Source organism: Heloderma suspectum, chromosome 7 (genome assembly GCF_057233095.1).
Source record: "Heloderma suspectum isolate Gila_16-S chromosome 7, 16-S_ref, whole genome shotgun sequence".
Taxonomy (NCBI): domain Eukaryota; kingdom Metazoa; phylum Chordata; class Lepidosauria; order Squamata; family Helodermatidae; genus Heloderma; species Heloderma suspectum.
Window position 1 is genome coordinate 46,638,514 of NC_139464.1, and position 17,108 is coordinate 46,655,621.

The 17,108-nt window shown below is 46.9% G+C and overlaps 1 protein-coding gene across 1 annotated transcript in view; it reads right to left on the bottom strand.

Moving 5' to 3' along the window:
* Positions 1-4,368: 4,368 nt before the first annotated feature.
* The window catches only part of LOC146339694 (uncharacterized), a 28,809-nt gene continuing 16,069 nt past the window's right edge, over positions 4,369-17,108 (bottom strand). Inside the window, exons 4-5 of the mRNA XM_084811890.1 lie at positions 13,679-13,687; positions 4,369-4,733 (exon numbers count right to left, since the gene is read on the bottom strand). Of these exons, the coding sequence (XP_084668016.1) occupies positions 4,369-4,733; positions 13,679-13,687 (374 nt within the window). The remainder of the gene's footprint in view (positions 4,734-13,678; positions 13,688-17,108) is intronic.

A 17,108-nucleotide genomic window follows, 5' to 3' on the forward strand; every position in this document is an offset into this window, starting at 1 on the left:
ACTCAACCCATGAGCATGTGGAGGGCCATGTGACTGGAATCAGCCAGCCAGAAAGAGCAAGCACACAGCAGACTTAGTACCTGCTTGTTCTAGTGCAGCCTTCCCCAACTTGGTGCCCTCCAAATGTGTTGGAGTACAACTCCCATCATCCCCAGACAGGGAATGATGTTCATTGGTATATACAAGATGATCATAGTTTGAGACTGGCTCAGAGAGATATTTTAATGGAGACTATAATTTATTTATTTTATGCACAAATGCATTTGTTCAGAAAACAAAGTTGTGTTCCCATCTCCTCCAATGTGCTTGAGGTGGCTGAAAACAATATTAACATAAGACAATAAAATAAAATAACACATGTAAAAAGGGCTGATGTATAAAAGTCCCAGCAAAAATGCACAGCAGAAATTAAAACAACAGCGGCAGCCACAAATAATAGCAGAACGCCCAACAGTAGCATCATCAGAGACTTTTGAAGGCTTTTGGAGATAAACAAACACAGGTTTGCAGGAGGGGTCCTGCTCCTTTCCGCCATAGTTTTTCTTTCTCTTAATGGTGGAATTCTGAGCAAGGAGGCTATGGTAAATTTCAGCAGGTAGGACTCATATGGTTTAAATCCTATGGTTAAAGGGGATCTTCAGTATGCGGATTCCAGGCCATGAGGCATGTCGAGGGGCACATCTTGTATTGCTTTCTGAATTTTTTTTCCCTGAGTGGTGGAAAGTCCAGGGCAGCCCTTACAGAAGGGGTGCGGAACCCCTTTTAATTTGAGGGTTGGATTCTATTTTGGAGAAGAGCTTGGGGGCCACATTCCAGTGGTGGGTGGGGTTGAAGGCAAAAATGCAGGGCAAAATACCCCAAATGACTACATACTTTAGCTTAAAGATCTTACTGCCAGTAGCTAAGCCTCAGGAAAGGAAACTTTGGGAGAGAAAAAGCTTTTAGAATGGTGGTGGTGGGAAGTGCATGAAAGCTGGGAAACCACCCATTGATTGGTGGTTGGGAGACAGTGGGTGGAGCCAGGAAAAGGGAGTGTGGTGTGGCCGTGTGGGCAATCCTAGAGGACCCAATTTGGAGCTTAGTGTTGGATAATAGGAACAACTCTGCATGCTTCCAGACACTAGGGGGTGATAATGACCTATCAGTTGATCAGTTCCCATTTCCTGCTCCCTCCCCTTCCAGGAAGGCCAGGAGAAGAAGGGCATGGCTTTCTGGAGAATCACACAGAGCTGGATTGGGACTCCCAGGCCTGAGGCTGTGCATTACAGGATACATTTTCCTTGGAATCAGAATACTAAAAACATACGGTGTTTTTGTAATAGCCTTTCATTTACTAACGCACAGGATGAACATGTGTCAGAAGGGTGCAAGAAGCAAGCGCACAGAAGCAAGCAAATTATGGACCGTGCAGCCATTCTCTGCCTCACTGGGGCAAAACATGCAGGACCTCAAGAAGCATATTAAGATCACGGAACAGTCATGGGTTTCCAGTTGCATTATTTTAAATATAGAGATCACTATGGCCAAATGGTTATTATAGCACCTTGCTTTACTACATAGCAAATGCTGTTTTTATGGCACATAAAACATATCTGTAAAACATATTTCTATTTCTGTAAAACAGCTTATCTTTGACAGTTTTTTAAAACCATACTTGCTGTTTGCTCTTTGCTGCCTCCATGAGCCCATTCTTCTCCAAACATATGCTTTTGAAAACTGAGACAGGGTTGATTGAAGTTTGTTTGGACACACATTTCTGTCTTACACAAAATATCTCATGATAACAAAAATGAGGAGACACGTTGTCCGATGTAGTGTTTTTCCCAAAGCAACAGCTATCCAGAACATTAAACCATGGGTGTAGATCCTTAGGCCTAGGGGCCAAATCCAGCCCTCCAGAGATCCCAATTTGGCCCTCCGGGATTCCCCAGAAGGCCACATCCCTTTCCCTTGACCGCCAATCATTTGATGGCTTCCTGGCTTTGTGTAGTTTCCCCCCATTCTTAACGGTTGAAATGCCTCTCCTAAGTCTTCCTTACTGGCAGTAAGAGCTTGAAGCTAAACATATGCAGTTATTTTTTATATTTTTGGCCCGCCCCTTTGTCTTTGGCCCCACCCACCACTGGAATGTGGCCCCTGAGAGCTTCTCTGGAATGGAATTCAGCCCTCAGGCTGAAATAGGTTCAACACCCTTGACCTAAACCAGTGCACCAGCAAAATCCAAGACACCATGACGTACAGCTCTCTCTCTCTCTCCTCTCAGTGGGCCAGAGCTGGATGAGGAGAGATGGGCTTTCCTCAGAAGGGAGTTCCAGAGCTTAGTTGCAGCCACCAAAAAGGCCCTCTCCCTGGTCCCAACTAAGGGTATTTCTGGGAATGTTGTGATATCAGTAGGCAGGCAGGCTCCTATAGGGAAGGCAGTCCTTCAAATATCCCAGTCCCAAACCATTCAGGGCTTTGAAGCTCATCATCCAGCACTTTGAGTTGTACGCAGAAACAAATATGAAATCGGTACACCTGTTCAAACTAGGCAATTTCAGGCTCCTTGTATGCAGTCCATATTAAGAGCCTGGCCATCACATTCTGGACCTGTGGTCGGTTCTGAGCATTCTTCAGAGGCAGCCCAATGTAAAGCACATTGTAGTAATCTAGATGGGCTGCCAAGTCAATAGGAGAGAATGGGAAGCCATCATGTGCGTCTCCATGGCTCCTTCAAATTATAGCAAGCGCAGTTTATCCTGCAGAAGAACCCATGCCTGCCTTCCCTCGTGCCCTCCTTCGCTTTGTTGCTCCACATTATAAAAGGTGATGACTGTGCTCAGTTTAGCCTGTTTAAAGCTGGTTTGTAAGTGGTTTCTTACCCCCACCTCCAATTTGTTTCTGTTTTGCGCTTCTAGGTTTTGAGCAGTTCCAGATTCTGCATGTGATGCATTTGTGACAGCCATGTTGTGGCCTGAATTATTCCACCCTGCTCATTTCCCTCCCATCTTCTTGCTTCACTTTTGCTTTTATTCACTTGTACTTTTTATAAGAACAATGCAAAATCAATTTTGATGCCCTCGTTCCCCTTTCCAAGTTCACACACCAATCCTGGCAGCCACTTTTTCCATGCCTGGTTAATGAAAACAAGGCCTTGCCCAAGGCATTGATTGGTGCTTAAAATAGCCTCCTGGATTCAAGAACATCCATTGAATGGCTGCTAGTAAACACTGGAGCTGGCAGGTACCGGCCATCGAATCACTGCCAGCATGAAGGACGCTGCTTGCCTCTCTTTACCTAATGTGAGCTATTTTTTTAGAGCCTTTCCATACGGTAGAGTTCTAATACAATAAACAGTTGATACTCCAGAAATAGTTCAAGAGAAGGCTTTTGTTGCAGGGATATCATAATTTCCTTGCACTCAAACCACAATATTTTGTCATTAGTAAAATGAACTTCTTTGCCCAGCTAGTGTAACCATTGCTCTCAGAAGTGCTGTATGGAATGTGGTTGCGCAAGTGTCATGGGTCCCTGTTGGACAGTGCAAGTGACATCACTTGCGCCGGGTGCTGCAATTTCTCCCACCAACATTTTGTGGCCTCTGCACTGTGCTCATCTAGCCGTCTTCCACAAACTGGAAATCATTCCTAAGCAAAACAGTATAATTTCAGAGCATTTCTACCTAGCTTTTATTGCACACTCGTGACTGGTCACTCATGTAACTTTGTGGGTCCTTTACACAACATTGTCAACTTCCAGGGCGTTTCCCACACTTTCTGACCTTTATCCCAATTTTTAAAAGTTAATGCAATAAGAAATGTAAATCTGTTTTAATGGCTGTGTGAAATTGCACAGTTCTGCTATAACACAGTGTCATCTAGTGGCTGTATAATGAAACATGTAGAACTTGCAGACAAAGGAAGTCCTGGAAAAAAAGCATGTGTCAGCCTGTGTAAAGAGCCAATCTTAATCATGCAAAGAATCTGGAAGCAAAAGCCCTGGTGAGCTGTGGGATAAAAAGCCTGTGGTGGAGAAGCCCATATTGTTGTGAGATTACTGCCTGATGTCTCTAGCTGGAGAAATCTGGGTTCTCCATCAAATAATCCTGGATGCGAGGAGCCATCAAGGGTCACTGTACAATCCCCTAGGTGTGCAACAGTAGCCAACCATAGTTAGGGCTGGTTAAACAGAACAAAAGGGAATCAGAACAAGGGCTCTTTAGATGCCTCAAGGCCTCTGAGGGAGAAGGAGGACAGAAGAACAGGGTAAAAGCCTAAATGCTGGAAGCTGAGGACAGAGAGAAGAAACACAGAGTTGGAGAAAAGAGGCTCAGATGGAGTGGCTGGAAAGAGTGAAAGACATGGCCACTACTGCCTGCTTCTTACTGGCCTAACTGATAGTCCTGCCATTGTATGTGAACAGGTTTCCTGATATGGACCTGCGGTCTGACTCATTGCCTGCCCAGTCTGCATCCATGAACCTGATCAGCCCTGCATGTGTGCTGCTAGGCAGTTTGAGCTTTGCATGTGTGGTAGCTCTCAAGTAGCGCATCACACACTTCACTCCGTTCCAGTCGTGTTGAGATGGCTTGACCACTTTCCTGCTCAGGAAGCCCATGGCTGCAGCTATGTCTGGTCTGGTAACTGTTGCGATGAATAGCAGTTTACCAATGGCCCTTCGATACTGCTGATTATCCAGCAGTGGGATGTCATCATCTTGCCCCTTCAGGTGGTTGCCAAACAGACCAATCCTGCCTGTTCAAGATAAGAAGGGAAAGGGGTGGGGGGAGCATCTTATTGTCAACTGCAGCATACATAAAGAGGTGATTTCACTACTCGCAGGCAACAGTCCAAGCTTCCCCAGGTGGAAAAGGGTCCGTCCCTTGTCGACAGAATGCACTGACACCAGCACAGACACGCTCCCACTGCAATCTGCCTGCACTTTTGCTCTGCTCAGGGGTCAGGAACCATTTGTGCCACGCTGAGATGCATCTCCTTTCTCCAGCATCCCGTCCGATTTCTAATGCATCCCACAAGTTGACAGATTCTTTGTTCTCCTAATGCATAAAGGGGTGGGGGTGGGAAGAGATGGTTACAGGGCACCCTAGAGAACACAGCAGTGTGCCTTTTAAGTGCCTCTGAAAAACTATCCTCTAAAATGCATTGGAGATATAAAACCTTTATTTTTGTGCACCTTTAAGATTTTATTTCCAGGGCCCCCTTTCTTCCTATTGGTGATATTCCTCTTTCGGTATTTGTGCATGTGTGTGTGTGTGTATGTGTGTGTACACAACATACACACACGGTACTATCTATAGCCTGTTATCTGAGCATTCATTAACTGATTGCTTGATTACAGAAAAAGACGTATGACCTGGAAGATAACACAGCCCCAGCCACTGATAGGCCAATCTCGTCCCCTGTATTCCTTCTGATTTTCACCTCACCTCACAAGGTGATAGATTCTTTCTTCTCATAGGACAAAAAGGGACACAGAACTGACCTGACCAATGAGCTGAAGATGCAGGCGGGCAGTCTTTTAAAAGCAACATTTTAAAAACCTTTTATCACTCAAAGGGCAAGTTAAGCCCAGTCTTAGTCCAGTCTGTCTTTATGAGAAAATGCTGGTCTCCATGAAGGGTGCCAGTAAGGATTGCCTGTTGTTGTTGTTGCTGTTATTGTTGTTCTGGCTATGCACCCATATTGACAGATGCAATGGTGAGAGGGGAGGAAATAATCATGGCTGGCTGGGGTGTGCTGGGAGTTGTAGTCTAACACATCTGGAGTGCACCAGGTTGGGGAAGCCTGATCAAAATGATTCCATGTTATCTTAGTCTTGCAAACTATCAAACATTTTTGTTTGGTAGGACTGGCTCTAATCAAATATTTTCAGGCCTTCGGCTCAAAGTTTCCCTTTGCTCTTTTTCTGTCTGTTGCTCCATATTCTTCATAACATACCTTTCTGGACAGCCCAAAGAGTTCCCATTTTGGGGGGTAGTATTTATCCCTTCAATGCCTCCCTATCCTTTCCTTCCTCTCTCCTCATTTACCCTAGGCAAAGCAGCACTCAACGTTTAGCTCTTTTCATCTTTCCTCACCAGTCACCCCTAGACAACCAATTAAGGGGTTCTTTCTTCCAGCCTCAATTATCCTATAATTAGTTCTCACTTCTTTGTTCATTGTCTGCTTAAATTCAGCCTCCCCCCCACTCCCCGCCAGCAAAGCCAGCACTTTGTTGTGCCAGGACTTTTGCTGTCACTTAGAATAATATCCACACTTCTTCCTGCCACTGCCATTGCCGATGGACGTGATGGGACGTACCCTGTTTGAGCACTTGGTTGTAGAGAGGGATGCCAGGTCCAGTGCTGGCTTCAGGTTTTTGAGGGCTCTTGGGCAAGGCACCCACAATGGGCCCCCTCCCTCAGTAAATCTACCTTCTTAGAACCACTGTCACCACCATCATCGCTACCACTTGCTTGCTTGACTGGCAGAGAGCCAATGAACAAGTAGGCTTTGGCATCTACTGTTCCTCCTCCTCACTACCACCATTGTCTGGGCCAAAGTAAAAGGCAGGTGAACAAGCAAGCCATAGTGGTGAAGTGGAGGAGCAACTCCAGGAGACTCTTGTCACTGGGCCGCTGCTGGGGTGGGGAGCCCTCGGCAAATGCCCACCTTTGATGCCGGCCCTGGCCAGGTCCACCTTTAGGAATGGCATAGAAAAGATTCTTCTGCCAGACATGTCTTCTCCTGTCACTACAGCACTGTGGCCCTTCTTTGCATCTCATAAAATTCAGGGGCTCCCTTGGGATTTGGATCTGGCAATGCTACCTGGCTGCTTCTAAGCAGTCACTGAATGAGGGTAGTCTCCTGACAGCTTGTGTGGACACATTCATATGCATGATTGGGTTGTAGGCATGGGCTGAGTAGAGAGAAAGAGAGGCATATTGGACCTATGGACCATAACCAATAATTAGTGAAGATGTCGTAATCATCAGCCATGGGCCCAATTTGTACTGGTTAAATTATGAACCTGCTTTATTGAGAGAGTTTCCAATATAACTAGTAGAATCGTCTAGTGACTTCCTTTCTACCAGGTGTAGGGGGTCTGTCTGGCAGTATTCCTGACTCTTGTAGCATTTTCAAAGCATCTAGTTTGGTCTGGCTATCCATGTGTTATGGACTGGAAGAGGAGATGACTTTTCCTCCTGGTGGACCCTTTCCTTACAATTACTAATAGGCTGACACCAGTCAGGATGAACCTCCTGACACACCCTAGACTGTCCAGCTGATTGAGGAGCCTCTGAGCCTGCTTGCCAAGGGCCCCTCCCTTCAGCTCAGCCCTAGGAACAAATAAAAAGAAAGGTGCTTTGGATTTTCCTCCCCAAAGCCCCCAAACACAGGACTCAACAAAACCCTGTGAAAATCCTAAAAATACAAATGGTAGTTTTGTCGCCATCTGGCCCTTCATGTGGGGAAGAGTTTAGTGAGAATTCCCTTTTAAAACAATACAGCCAGATGTCCAAATATAAAAAGGAGTTTATTTGCAAGGGGGGTGGGGGGAAGGAAAAAGGGGAAAACAAGGAAAGGCAACAATGACACATGCACACACAAACACCCAAATAAAATTTAAAAATCAATCTAACTTAGCTAATTACATGTTATCTACTTGAATAGAGTCTTGGGTTCCAGAGCATCCCATCATGGTGCCAAGTTACCAGGCACTCTAGGGGGCACTGTTGAGGTACATCACAATATAGGGGTTCGTAGGGGTGTACGAAACACTTACCTGGTTCCACTGGGGCCATCCGCGGTGGGGGGGGGAGGCGCTCCACCCCCCCCCCCGAATCCTCCCTGGCTGGCTCCGCTCCACAGCAGCTCCGCAGAGCCGCCGTCTGGGGCCAGCCGCAGCCGGAATTCTGGCTGCTGCCGGGCTGCTGCAGCCACAAATGGCGGCCGCTACGCCAGTTGCCATTTGCATGGCTGCCAGCCGTGATAGGCTACATAAGTAATTACGTAGCCTATCACGAAAAAGGCAGCCACTCAAATGGCAGCTGCTACGCCATTTGCGTGGCTGCCTTTTTCGTGATAGGCTACGTAAATACTTACGTAGGCTATCACGGCAAAGAGCAGGGGCACAAATGGCATAGTGGCTGTCAGGGTGGAAACTGAGCCCATAGAGCCCCAGAGCAGTTCTGATTCTGAGGAAGAACAGCAATCCGTGGGAGAGGAGCTTGCTCATCTCTCACAAGCACACCAGCTGGCAGAGATTCCTCCTGCCAGCATTCCTGGGAGAGACAGTGACCCTGGCAGTGAGAGAGCACTGGAGGGGGGCTTGCTGGATGCTCGGCGCAGATGCAGGGAGAGACGACAGATGGAGGGCGCTGAAAGGAGGCGCTCTGCTCGTTTGGCACTAAAACAACGGTCACGTCCTGAGGACCCAAGGGAAAGAGGGAGGATCTCTGCATAGCCCATAAGTTTAGAGTCTTCCCGCGGTTCTCCTTCAAACAGGGACCAACTGCCTTACCTGGAGCTTAGGCTACTCTGCTATCTACCCCAGTGCAGTTCCTTGCTTAGTCGCTAGTGATTAGTATCTGTAAGAGTCATAAAGTAATTAAGGAATAAAGCCTTGGAAAGAATCCTCATCGTCTGTGTCCTGAGTTGACTATTGGAGGGGACTGCAAGAGGCAGCTAGGGTGCTCCTGACAGCGGCTGCCATTTGCGGCCGCAGCAGCCCAGCAGCAGCTGGGAGACCAGCTGGAGGAGCTGCTGCTGCATCCGCCACCGGAGCTGCATCCGCCACCAGGTAAGCTCTGTCCCAGGGGGATTCCGCGGGGTGGCGAGGGTGGAGGCTGTTCCGCCACGGTTTCCAACTCAGGACACAGACGACGAGGATTCTTTCCAAGGCTTTATTCCTTTATTACTTTATGACTCTTACAGATACTAATCACTAGCGACTAAGCAAGGAACTGCACTGGGGTAGATAGCAGAAAAGCCTAAGCTCCAGGTAAGGCAGTTGGTCCCCGTTTGAAGGAGAACCGCGGGAAGATTCTAAACTTATGGGCTATGGAAAGATCCTCCCTCTTTCCCTTGGGTCCTCGGGACGTGACCGTTGTTTTAGCGCCAAACGACCGGAGTGCCTCCTTTCGGCGCCCTCCATCTGTCGTTGCTCCTTGCGTCTGAGCTGAGTCACTGGAGTCCGTGGCGGAATTCTCTGACATCCCTAAGGGTTCGTCACACCATGCCACAAATGTACCTTGATGCCCTGCTCATGCTTGAGCCTATCTGACTATAGTAAAGCCCATGTGGGTAGGCTAAGAACAGGTCCCTTTTTCAGATTTGCCAGTCAGTCCTTGCCCCACCTGTCTTATAACTGCTGAAATCACTGATAGTAAATCTTGGCCAATGCCTCCAATTCAGGCAGTGATATGGTGCTGTCTCCCTTGGCCACTGTGGGTGGGGGGCCCTTTCTCCCCATTAAATGACTGAAGCTTGGTTCAGACTTCCTTGCAAGAAAAGTAATGATGGCTAACAAAGGCTGTGCCTCTTAGATCACAATAACACTCCATCACTGTTTCCCAAATGCGGTGCCACGTTGTGAGAGCTACGAGCTAGATTCTTCCTGTAAATGTTGACCTTTCAAAAGAGCTTTCTCATTTGCTGTTAATATTTCTAGTTCAATTACAGAACTAATTACTTGAAACTGAGAGTTAATATTAGATAGCATTTACTCCTCTAAAAGGAGACCACACCCTTCTTTGGTGAAGGTTTGACTCACAAATGTTCTTGTATATAAAATGCAGGTACAGTGTAGAGTTTCAAAAAGAGTTTGTTCAGTCAATTTTGTGTTCCATTACACAGACAGGAGCGAGAGAGCAAACACACATGCTCCCAGCAATGGAGGAAGTCAGAGAGAGGGGCGGGAGGAGAAAGAAGCGAGGGGGACAAGAGGAAGAAATCACAGGAAACCATGTTGTAAGCTATAGAGATCCTAAGGTTAGCTGTGGTTGTCTTGTAGGCCCCTTCCAACCCTATGATTCTATGATTCAAAATTCCCATGAACTAACCACAACACCACCCCGTCTGGATCACTTGGTTTGGGCGCTTTCCCATTGACTTGCATGGGAAAACACAAATGGCCATAACTTTTTTAGTTTTCATGATAAATACATGACACTTGGCGGCCTCTCTGCTGATGTGGAAGGGATCCCACCTGCCAAATTTCAGACAGTGTGGCTCAGTACTTTTTGTGCTAGGCGCAGCTGAAATTTTACTTTTTCCACAAAAACTCTCAAAGCAAAGAGCTGTATCTCTCAGCCCTGCACTGCCTCCTCCACCTCCTGCCTGCTCGGCTGTCAAGGAGTGCTAGCCATCTCCTGCTCACGAGGAGGAGACAGCTAGCGAGCGGCAGGGACATGCGCTGTGCTGCTGGTCAGCTGTCTTTGACAGCCGGCTAGGGAGGAGGAGGAGGTACGGCGCATGCCCCCTGCTAGCCGTCTCCTACTCATGAGAAGGAGACAGCTAGTGAGTGGTGGAAGTGTGCGCCGCTCCTCCTTATCCTGCCTAGGCGATTCACAGCACTTTTTGTGCATAAGTCTATGTGCACACATAGACTTATACAGAAAAAGTGCTGTGAATCACCCAAATACTCAAAATTCACAGTGCTTTTTGCGTATAAGTCTATGTGCTTATAGATTTCCAATTGCCATGTTTTTAAAAAACATGGCAATTGCAGTGGAGGCAGAGGGACCAGTGAGCGGAGCAGGGGCTGGGTGGGGCAGGTTTTCCAGAGAACCCAGATGGGGGGTGGGTTCTCGCATCCCTAAGTAACACCACCAGAATGTTCTCTGTCTCTGAAATTCAGCCGTTTTTCTCCAGTTACTCAGTCTTCCCCCCTCCTCCACCACTGTCACTGATTGGAGATTGCTGGGTTACGTTCAGCCCTGATTTGGCAACTAGAGTTTCCATTCGCCAAAGCTCCCTCCATCCCTCCCTCCTCCTCCCTTCCCCCTCCCTCCTCAACCTGTTGCTGAACTTTCTCAAGTTGATACTTTTGGTGCCAGGCTGTCTGGGTTGCTCAGAACGAATCACACCGAGGCACTTTGTATACAAGCCACTTCACTTTGGGGCGCCTTGTTGCTGTTTTCCGAAGCAGCCTGTTTCAACTCATTATTTGGGCTTCAAGCCGAAGCAGTGCACAGCTCTAGTTAAAATGCCCTATAGAAATGAACTACTAAGAAGATGCTCTTAAAGGGATTGGCAATGTGCACAGCCCCAGTTCCTTATTCTTTTCTACATATTTTGGGTATTATTTTCCCGGGGCACCATGCTTGACAGTGCCCTATGCATACAGCAAGCTTTAGGACAGATGTGAAATGTCATTTATTCATTTGTTTGTTTGTTTATTAATTTCATTTCATTTCTATACTGCCCAATAGCTGAAGCCCTCTAGTAGACAACACCCTTCTGGTGTATGGGTGTATAATTTGGGGATGGCCTGAAATATTGTGGGGTTCATACCTCAGTTTCATTATTTGTAATTGTCACCTGGGGTCATCACTATTAATGTGTGTTATGAAAAAATGATGGTTTTGGTGGGAGAAAATAGTTTATCTTGAAGGGGACTGTCTCCCAGTCATGGAAATACATGATATGGGGTAGTCCTAAAGTTTGGGGTGCAGCAGCATATGCATTTTAGGTCCTTATTCAGTTTAATGATTGAGCTTTGTTTTGAAGTTTCATGCAAATAAGGAACTGGGAACTAGTAACCAACCTCAGCTGAGCGAGGCATGTTTGGTTTCGTTTTGTTGTTAAAAGTCCTTTTAAGAACAACAGCAAGACCAACCACCACCACCAACAACAACACCACCAACTCCTCGCTCAGCTTTCAGGCACTTAGCAGCCCCAAGGGAGGAAGTCCTGGTTTAGTCCTCTAGTGGGCTTTTCGGAAAGCTCAAGCAACCAGAGAAGCTGCAAGGACAGAGTGGGATAGAAATGGTAAACTAGAGTGTACACATACCCTCAGCCGCCGCCTTACAGTAAGGTAAGCGGGGAAGCCCTGCACACTGAGAAATGTCTCTGAAATTCTCACCCCCTCCCACAGTTTTTGGGTGCAATTTCTTTTCACCTCTCCCTCCAATGAATGGACAAAAATAAATACATCAGAAATGTGGCACAGTGCTAATACTGTAATTTTTAATCGGTGTTTAATTCATACTGTAATTTTTAATCGGTGTTTACAAACTGCCTATGTTCACAATAAATTCAATTCACAATAACCTCTTTGGTTTAACAAGTGTTAAGGGCTTTCCATGTCATTTAGGCAATATGGACATTGGATGGGATCCTATGCTGTGGCTAGTTCCAGCTTCACCAGTACATTGGAGCTCGATGGCTGTCAGTGGCAGAGTGATGGACCCAAGTCCCAGGTTTGTCTGTTCACTGGAATTGATACTTGGAGTCTATGCAGCAGAACCTATCACACAGCTGAAACTACCATTCCACATTACAAGTACCCAACGGGCAACCAATACCATCAACACAGAATGATAAGAGTTGGAAGGGATCTTGAAGGTTGCTTAGTCCAACCTCCTGCTCAATGCAGGATAAGCCAAGAGGTAGAGCATTTCTCCTTACTTCTCCTGTATTTCTCCCACACAGAGTGTTGTTTAGTTTTCCAATCCTGAAACAAAAATCCTGTACAGTAGGCAGTGGAGGCTGGTGGTTCTGATGTCAGTGCTCTGGGAATCTGCTCCGGGTTTCAGTCAGAACTGGTCAGAACTCTAAAGGAGCTATCTGAGGCACCTTGGGTAGATACACTCCAAGAGTCAAGAGTGATAGGGAGGAAGGTCAACTCTGACACTGACTTGCCTCTACTCATACAGTAGATTTGGCAAGTCTAGTATTCTGACAACAGACCAATCTGAGACGCAACCAAAGGGAAGCTTCAGGATTTCCCAAACCAGATCAAAGTCTGTTTGTAGCTGGAGCCTTGAAAATCTTCCTTACAGCCAGTGGGCAGAACAATCCTTGTGGCACCTGTCCCGCCAATGCAGTCCTTTTTTCACAGAGACGGTGGCACATGATAAAGCAGCCAACTGCAGTCTCTTTTCCTCACCTTTTGCGCTGCCCAACAACATCACTGTGGTGGGTTCAGTTGCATGATATGCCATAGTTCCCAACAATCATTTTCTGAGTAATAACTAAGTAAGAAACAGTCTTTTCTTACACAGGAGTCAAATGACACAGCCGGTTAATTATGGGTCTTGGATGACATTCTAGCTCCACCCACCTGAGTCAGCCAGCCAGCCAATCTCTCTCTTGCCTGTTGTCTCTGCTTTTGTTCTCTGGGTCTCTTATAATATCTTACAAGTTCCAGACACAGGGACTAGGCAAGATATAAATATCTCAGAGTTTGAGAGAGAGATTGTTAATTCCATATTGGTTCAGGGTACATTATACAAAAACCAAGAACCTCGTGCTACAGCGATGATCGTTGCTCATTCAGCAGCCATTTTGTTGCCCATGAGAGTCAGCCACAGGAGTGAAAAGAGGGAATGATGGAACAGTGATCTACTAGAAATGATTTTATGTTCACCTGGAGGAAGCACACATATTGGGCCAGTTTGCATGTCATGGCTATAGCTACCTCAGCTTCAGGAGGAAGGTGGGCCTCCCTCTTTCCTTTCCCGCTCTCCACAAACTTCTCCCTGCTATATAGAAGTAAAGCACTCAGGTTCAGGGCTCGCAGCCAACCCCAAGCCTAATCCGTTTAGCACAGTGGGGCGGTGGGAACCTCAGCCTGATGGTCCCAGTCCAGCCCCCCCGGGTTCCCCAGATACCCAGTGCCCTGTCGCATAGCAGTGATGTCCGTTTTCTTTCCCTCCCCCCTCCTGAAACCTCTCTTCCCTGCAAGCTCCAAAGAGCGCTTTAAGCTCCTGTTCCAGGAAGGCTGGAATGAACCTTGAGCAGGAACACTCCTATTTGGGTCCTGTGATACAACCTGTTGTGGTCCCCCTGCCCCACTCCTTCCACTTGTTCATTTATATTTGTAACCCACCACTGAGACAATTCCACATTAAAAATAGATGGAGCTAGCCCACGTGATGCCACTTAAGTAGCCATCCCTAGACCCGCCCTCTCCTTGCCATAATAGTGCAGTGCAGATCAAGAGGGAAAAGGAATAGTGCACCAGCAGTGATGGCTTCTCCCTAGGGTGGCCATGTGTTTTCCTTTACAGAGGACAGTTCTCTATTTGAAGGCACCCTATCTGAAGGGATGTCCAGTCCAAGTCTGGTTTAAAGACAAAGAAACCTAAGGAGGGCAGGGGCCTTGAAGCTGCCTATTAACAGTCAGCACCTGGGGGGTGTCGCCACCAGTGATTTACTCCGAGCTGGCGGCGTGTTGAGGTCGTTAGGGATACATGACGTCGTGGCCATCCAGCAGCCACCCTGGAGCTTATCAGGGAAAAACAAGATTTCTTGAGACTGCTTAAAGTCTGTTTTTTCCCCCCCTCAAGTCAGGTTTTCCCCAATGTGTTTGCTGTGTGCCCCAACCCCCACATTTACCTCTGGTAGGCTTGCCCTGCCTAGGGGTGTGCCTTTCACTGTGACCCCGCTCAAGGGTGTTTTCCATCCCTGCACAAACCAATTAGTGTCTACTTGGAAGTAACTCCCATTGTGCTCAATGAGGCTTGTCTCCTGAATGCCCACATTAGAATTTACAGAGATTCCTCTCAACTGAAATGGCACAGTTTAAAGCACAAAGTCCCTAAATGCTCTAAAGCGCAATCTTGAGGCTTTGATTTGCCGTTGTTTGATTTATTGCCTTAGGAAGTAACTACTTCACACCTTTATTCTGTGCAGCATTGGGTTAGAAAGGGTGCTGGTTTCCCATCCCTGTGTTCCCCCCCTCACCTGTTTCCCAGCACAAGCATATGTGTGTCTACTCAGAAGTAATTCCCATTGTGCTCAGTGAGGTTTGCTTTTGAAATGCAGGTGCATCTGGAGCTTCAGGGGAAAGGACAAAGGTGTGTGGGGGGAACCTCTCTTATTGGTTGAGCAGCCCCTGCCAATCAGATGACGTTCACTTCAAACCCCCCCCCCCCCCAGAAGTATGTTCTGTGATGCAATTTTTACTGGTGCGGAGCACCCCCTCATGGAGCCCGGCATGGAACAAGTCGCAGCAAAGCCAATTCCTTTTTAAGAAATCCGGTACTCCTCCATTCGCTTCTCCTTCCGTTGTTGTAGAGACATGGTCCTGGACAGCAGGCTGAGCAGGTACACAACCCACTTGGTCAGCCTTCCCCACTATGATGAGCTGTGTTGTATTCTAGTTATGTTTTAGAAATTATTTCTGAATTTGCTAGCCACTCCTTTTTAGTCATGTTCCAGTACCCAGGTGAAAAGACATGTTGACTTTCTGACACCCTTATGCCCTGCCCCCATCTTATAAGCTGTTGGCCCAGCACTGTGGCCCGTAGGAATGGCTGCACTTGTGACGCTGTATAATCAGCCATGGTGTGGGTGCATGACTTCTGCATCAACCAGACGTGCTGTGTGTTGACCTGCAGAACCTGCCAAGTCTCTTTGTAGGCTCTCTGTGACCAAACCAATTGTGACACCAAATAAAGGAAATGAAAGCGGATTTAACGAGAGATTTTCACTCTGTTTCTTTCCAATCCTTCCTTAAGTGCAAACACCATCTGGCTCCCCTAACTCTGTCATCTCTTCCAGTCCTGAGGCATTTTTGCTCTTCCTAATTACTGTCATTACGCAGTGGGTAGTGATTACGGACGGATGCTGATGAGAGGTACCAGGAAGGCCTTGTCCCCTATAGACTTGGCACATGGAACCAGCCAGCCTCTTCCCTGAAGTCATTTAAGAAAAAAGGGCAAAGAAATAGAGTTGGCAATTTAAAAATTATGAACTCTTGGTGATGATGTGGGCTGGGTTTTTTAATTAAATAAATATTAGGGAGGGTGTGGACAGGGCAAGCAAGTGAAGCTGGCCATTCACAGACAATTACATTAGTGGCACAACTTCATATTTAAACGTGGGGAAAAAACGGCTTTTAAACCTATGAGTACAATGGTGAAGGCAAGAAGAAACAAATTTGGAACACTATAATTTCTAAGCAATGAGAAGCTTAGAATTAATTGAGAGAGAGAGAGAGATCCACAAACAAGGAGAGAGAATTATTTCTAGGAATGAAGTCATTTGCCCCGCAAACACCTGACACTGAATAAAATACAGCATAGTTGCTGAAAATACATTATCCCGTTTCTTTCACAATGCTTTGTACCAGCCTGCTATTTAAGGAGCCCAGTTCTGGCACATGATTCTAAGACTGTGAATCTTAAACACACACACACACACACACACGGAAGGTAGAGCAACATGCTACCTGCAAATGTATGTAACAAAATCTTACTGTTTCTTCTAGGGAAAAGCAGTTGTGGGGAAAAGTCTTTCAGAGGTGAGAAATGTTGGGTGAAGGCTCTTTATACCTTTCCCCACCCACTGCTTCCCCTCCCTAAAAAGCCCCCACCCCACCCACAACCTCTTTTTCCCCCTTGCACAGTTCCAGGTACATATCTTCCTGAGAACAACATGGGCTACACCTGCAACAAGTGCAAGTTGATCACACTGCTGGAAGAAAAAGTATGAGGACTGGAGTGGTGACTGTCGACCCTCCGGGGAATAAGAGAACACGAAGAGTTCTTGGACAGAATGGGAGATCTACAGCAGCAAAGTGAAGAACAGAAGCTTGAAGAGCAACAGCAAGCTGAGGCAGAAATGGGAAAGGCTGACGTGAGGAAATATGGAGCACAAGATACTCCTTGGAAAAGGGAGACAGTTAGGAAAAGAAGAACTAGACGTCACTGTGCAGCAGTGGAGCTGTGGAACCGATTCCAGGTACTTGAGGATGAGACTGGAGGACAGCCTGCAGAGGAAGAATCAGAGGGGAAGCTGCATGAGAGTGAGCAAGAGGCTGAAGGTCAGTCAAGCAGAGGCAATGAAACCCAGGCTTACAACAAGAAGAAGAGAACAGTAGTAGTAGTGGGAGACTCCTTGCTGCGTGGGATTGAAACCCAAGTATGTCATGAAGACCCGTGGACTCGCCGGGTATGTT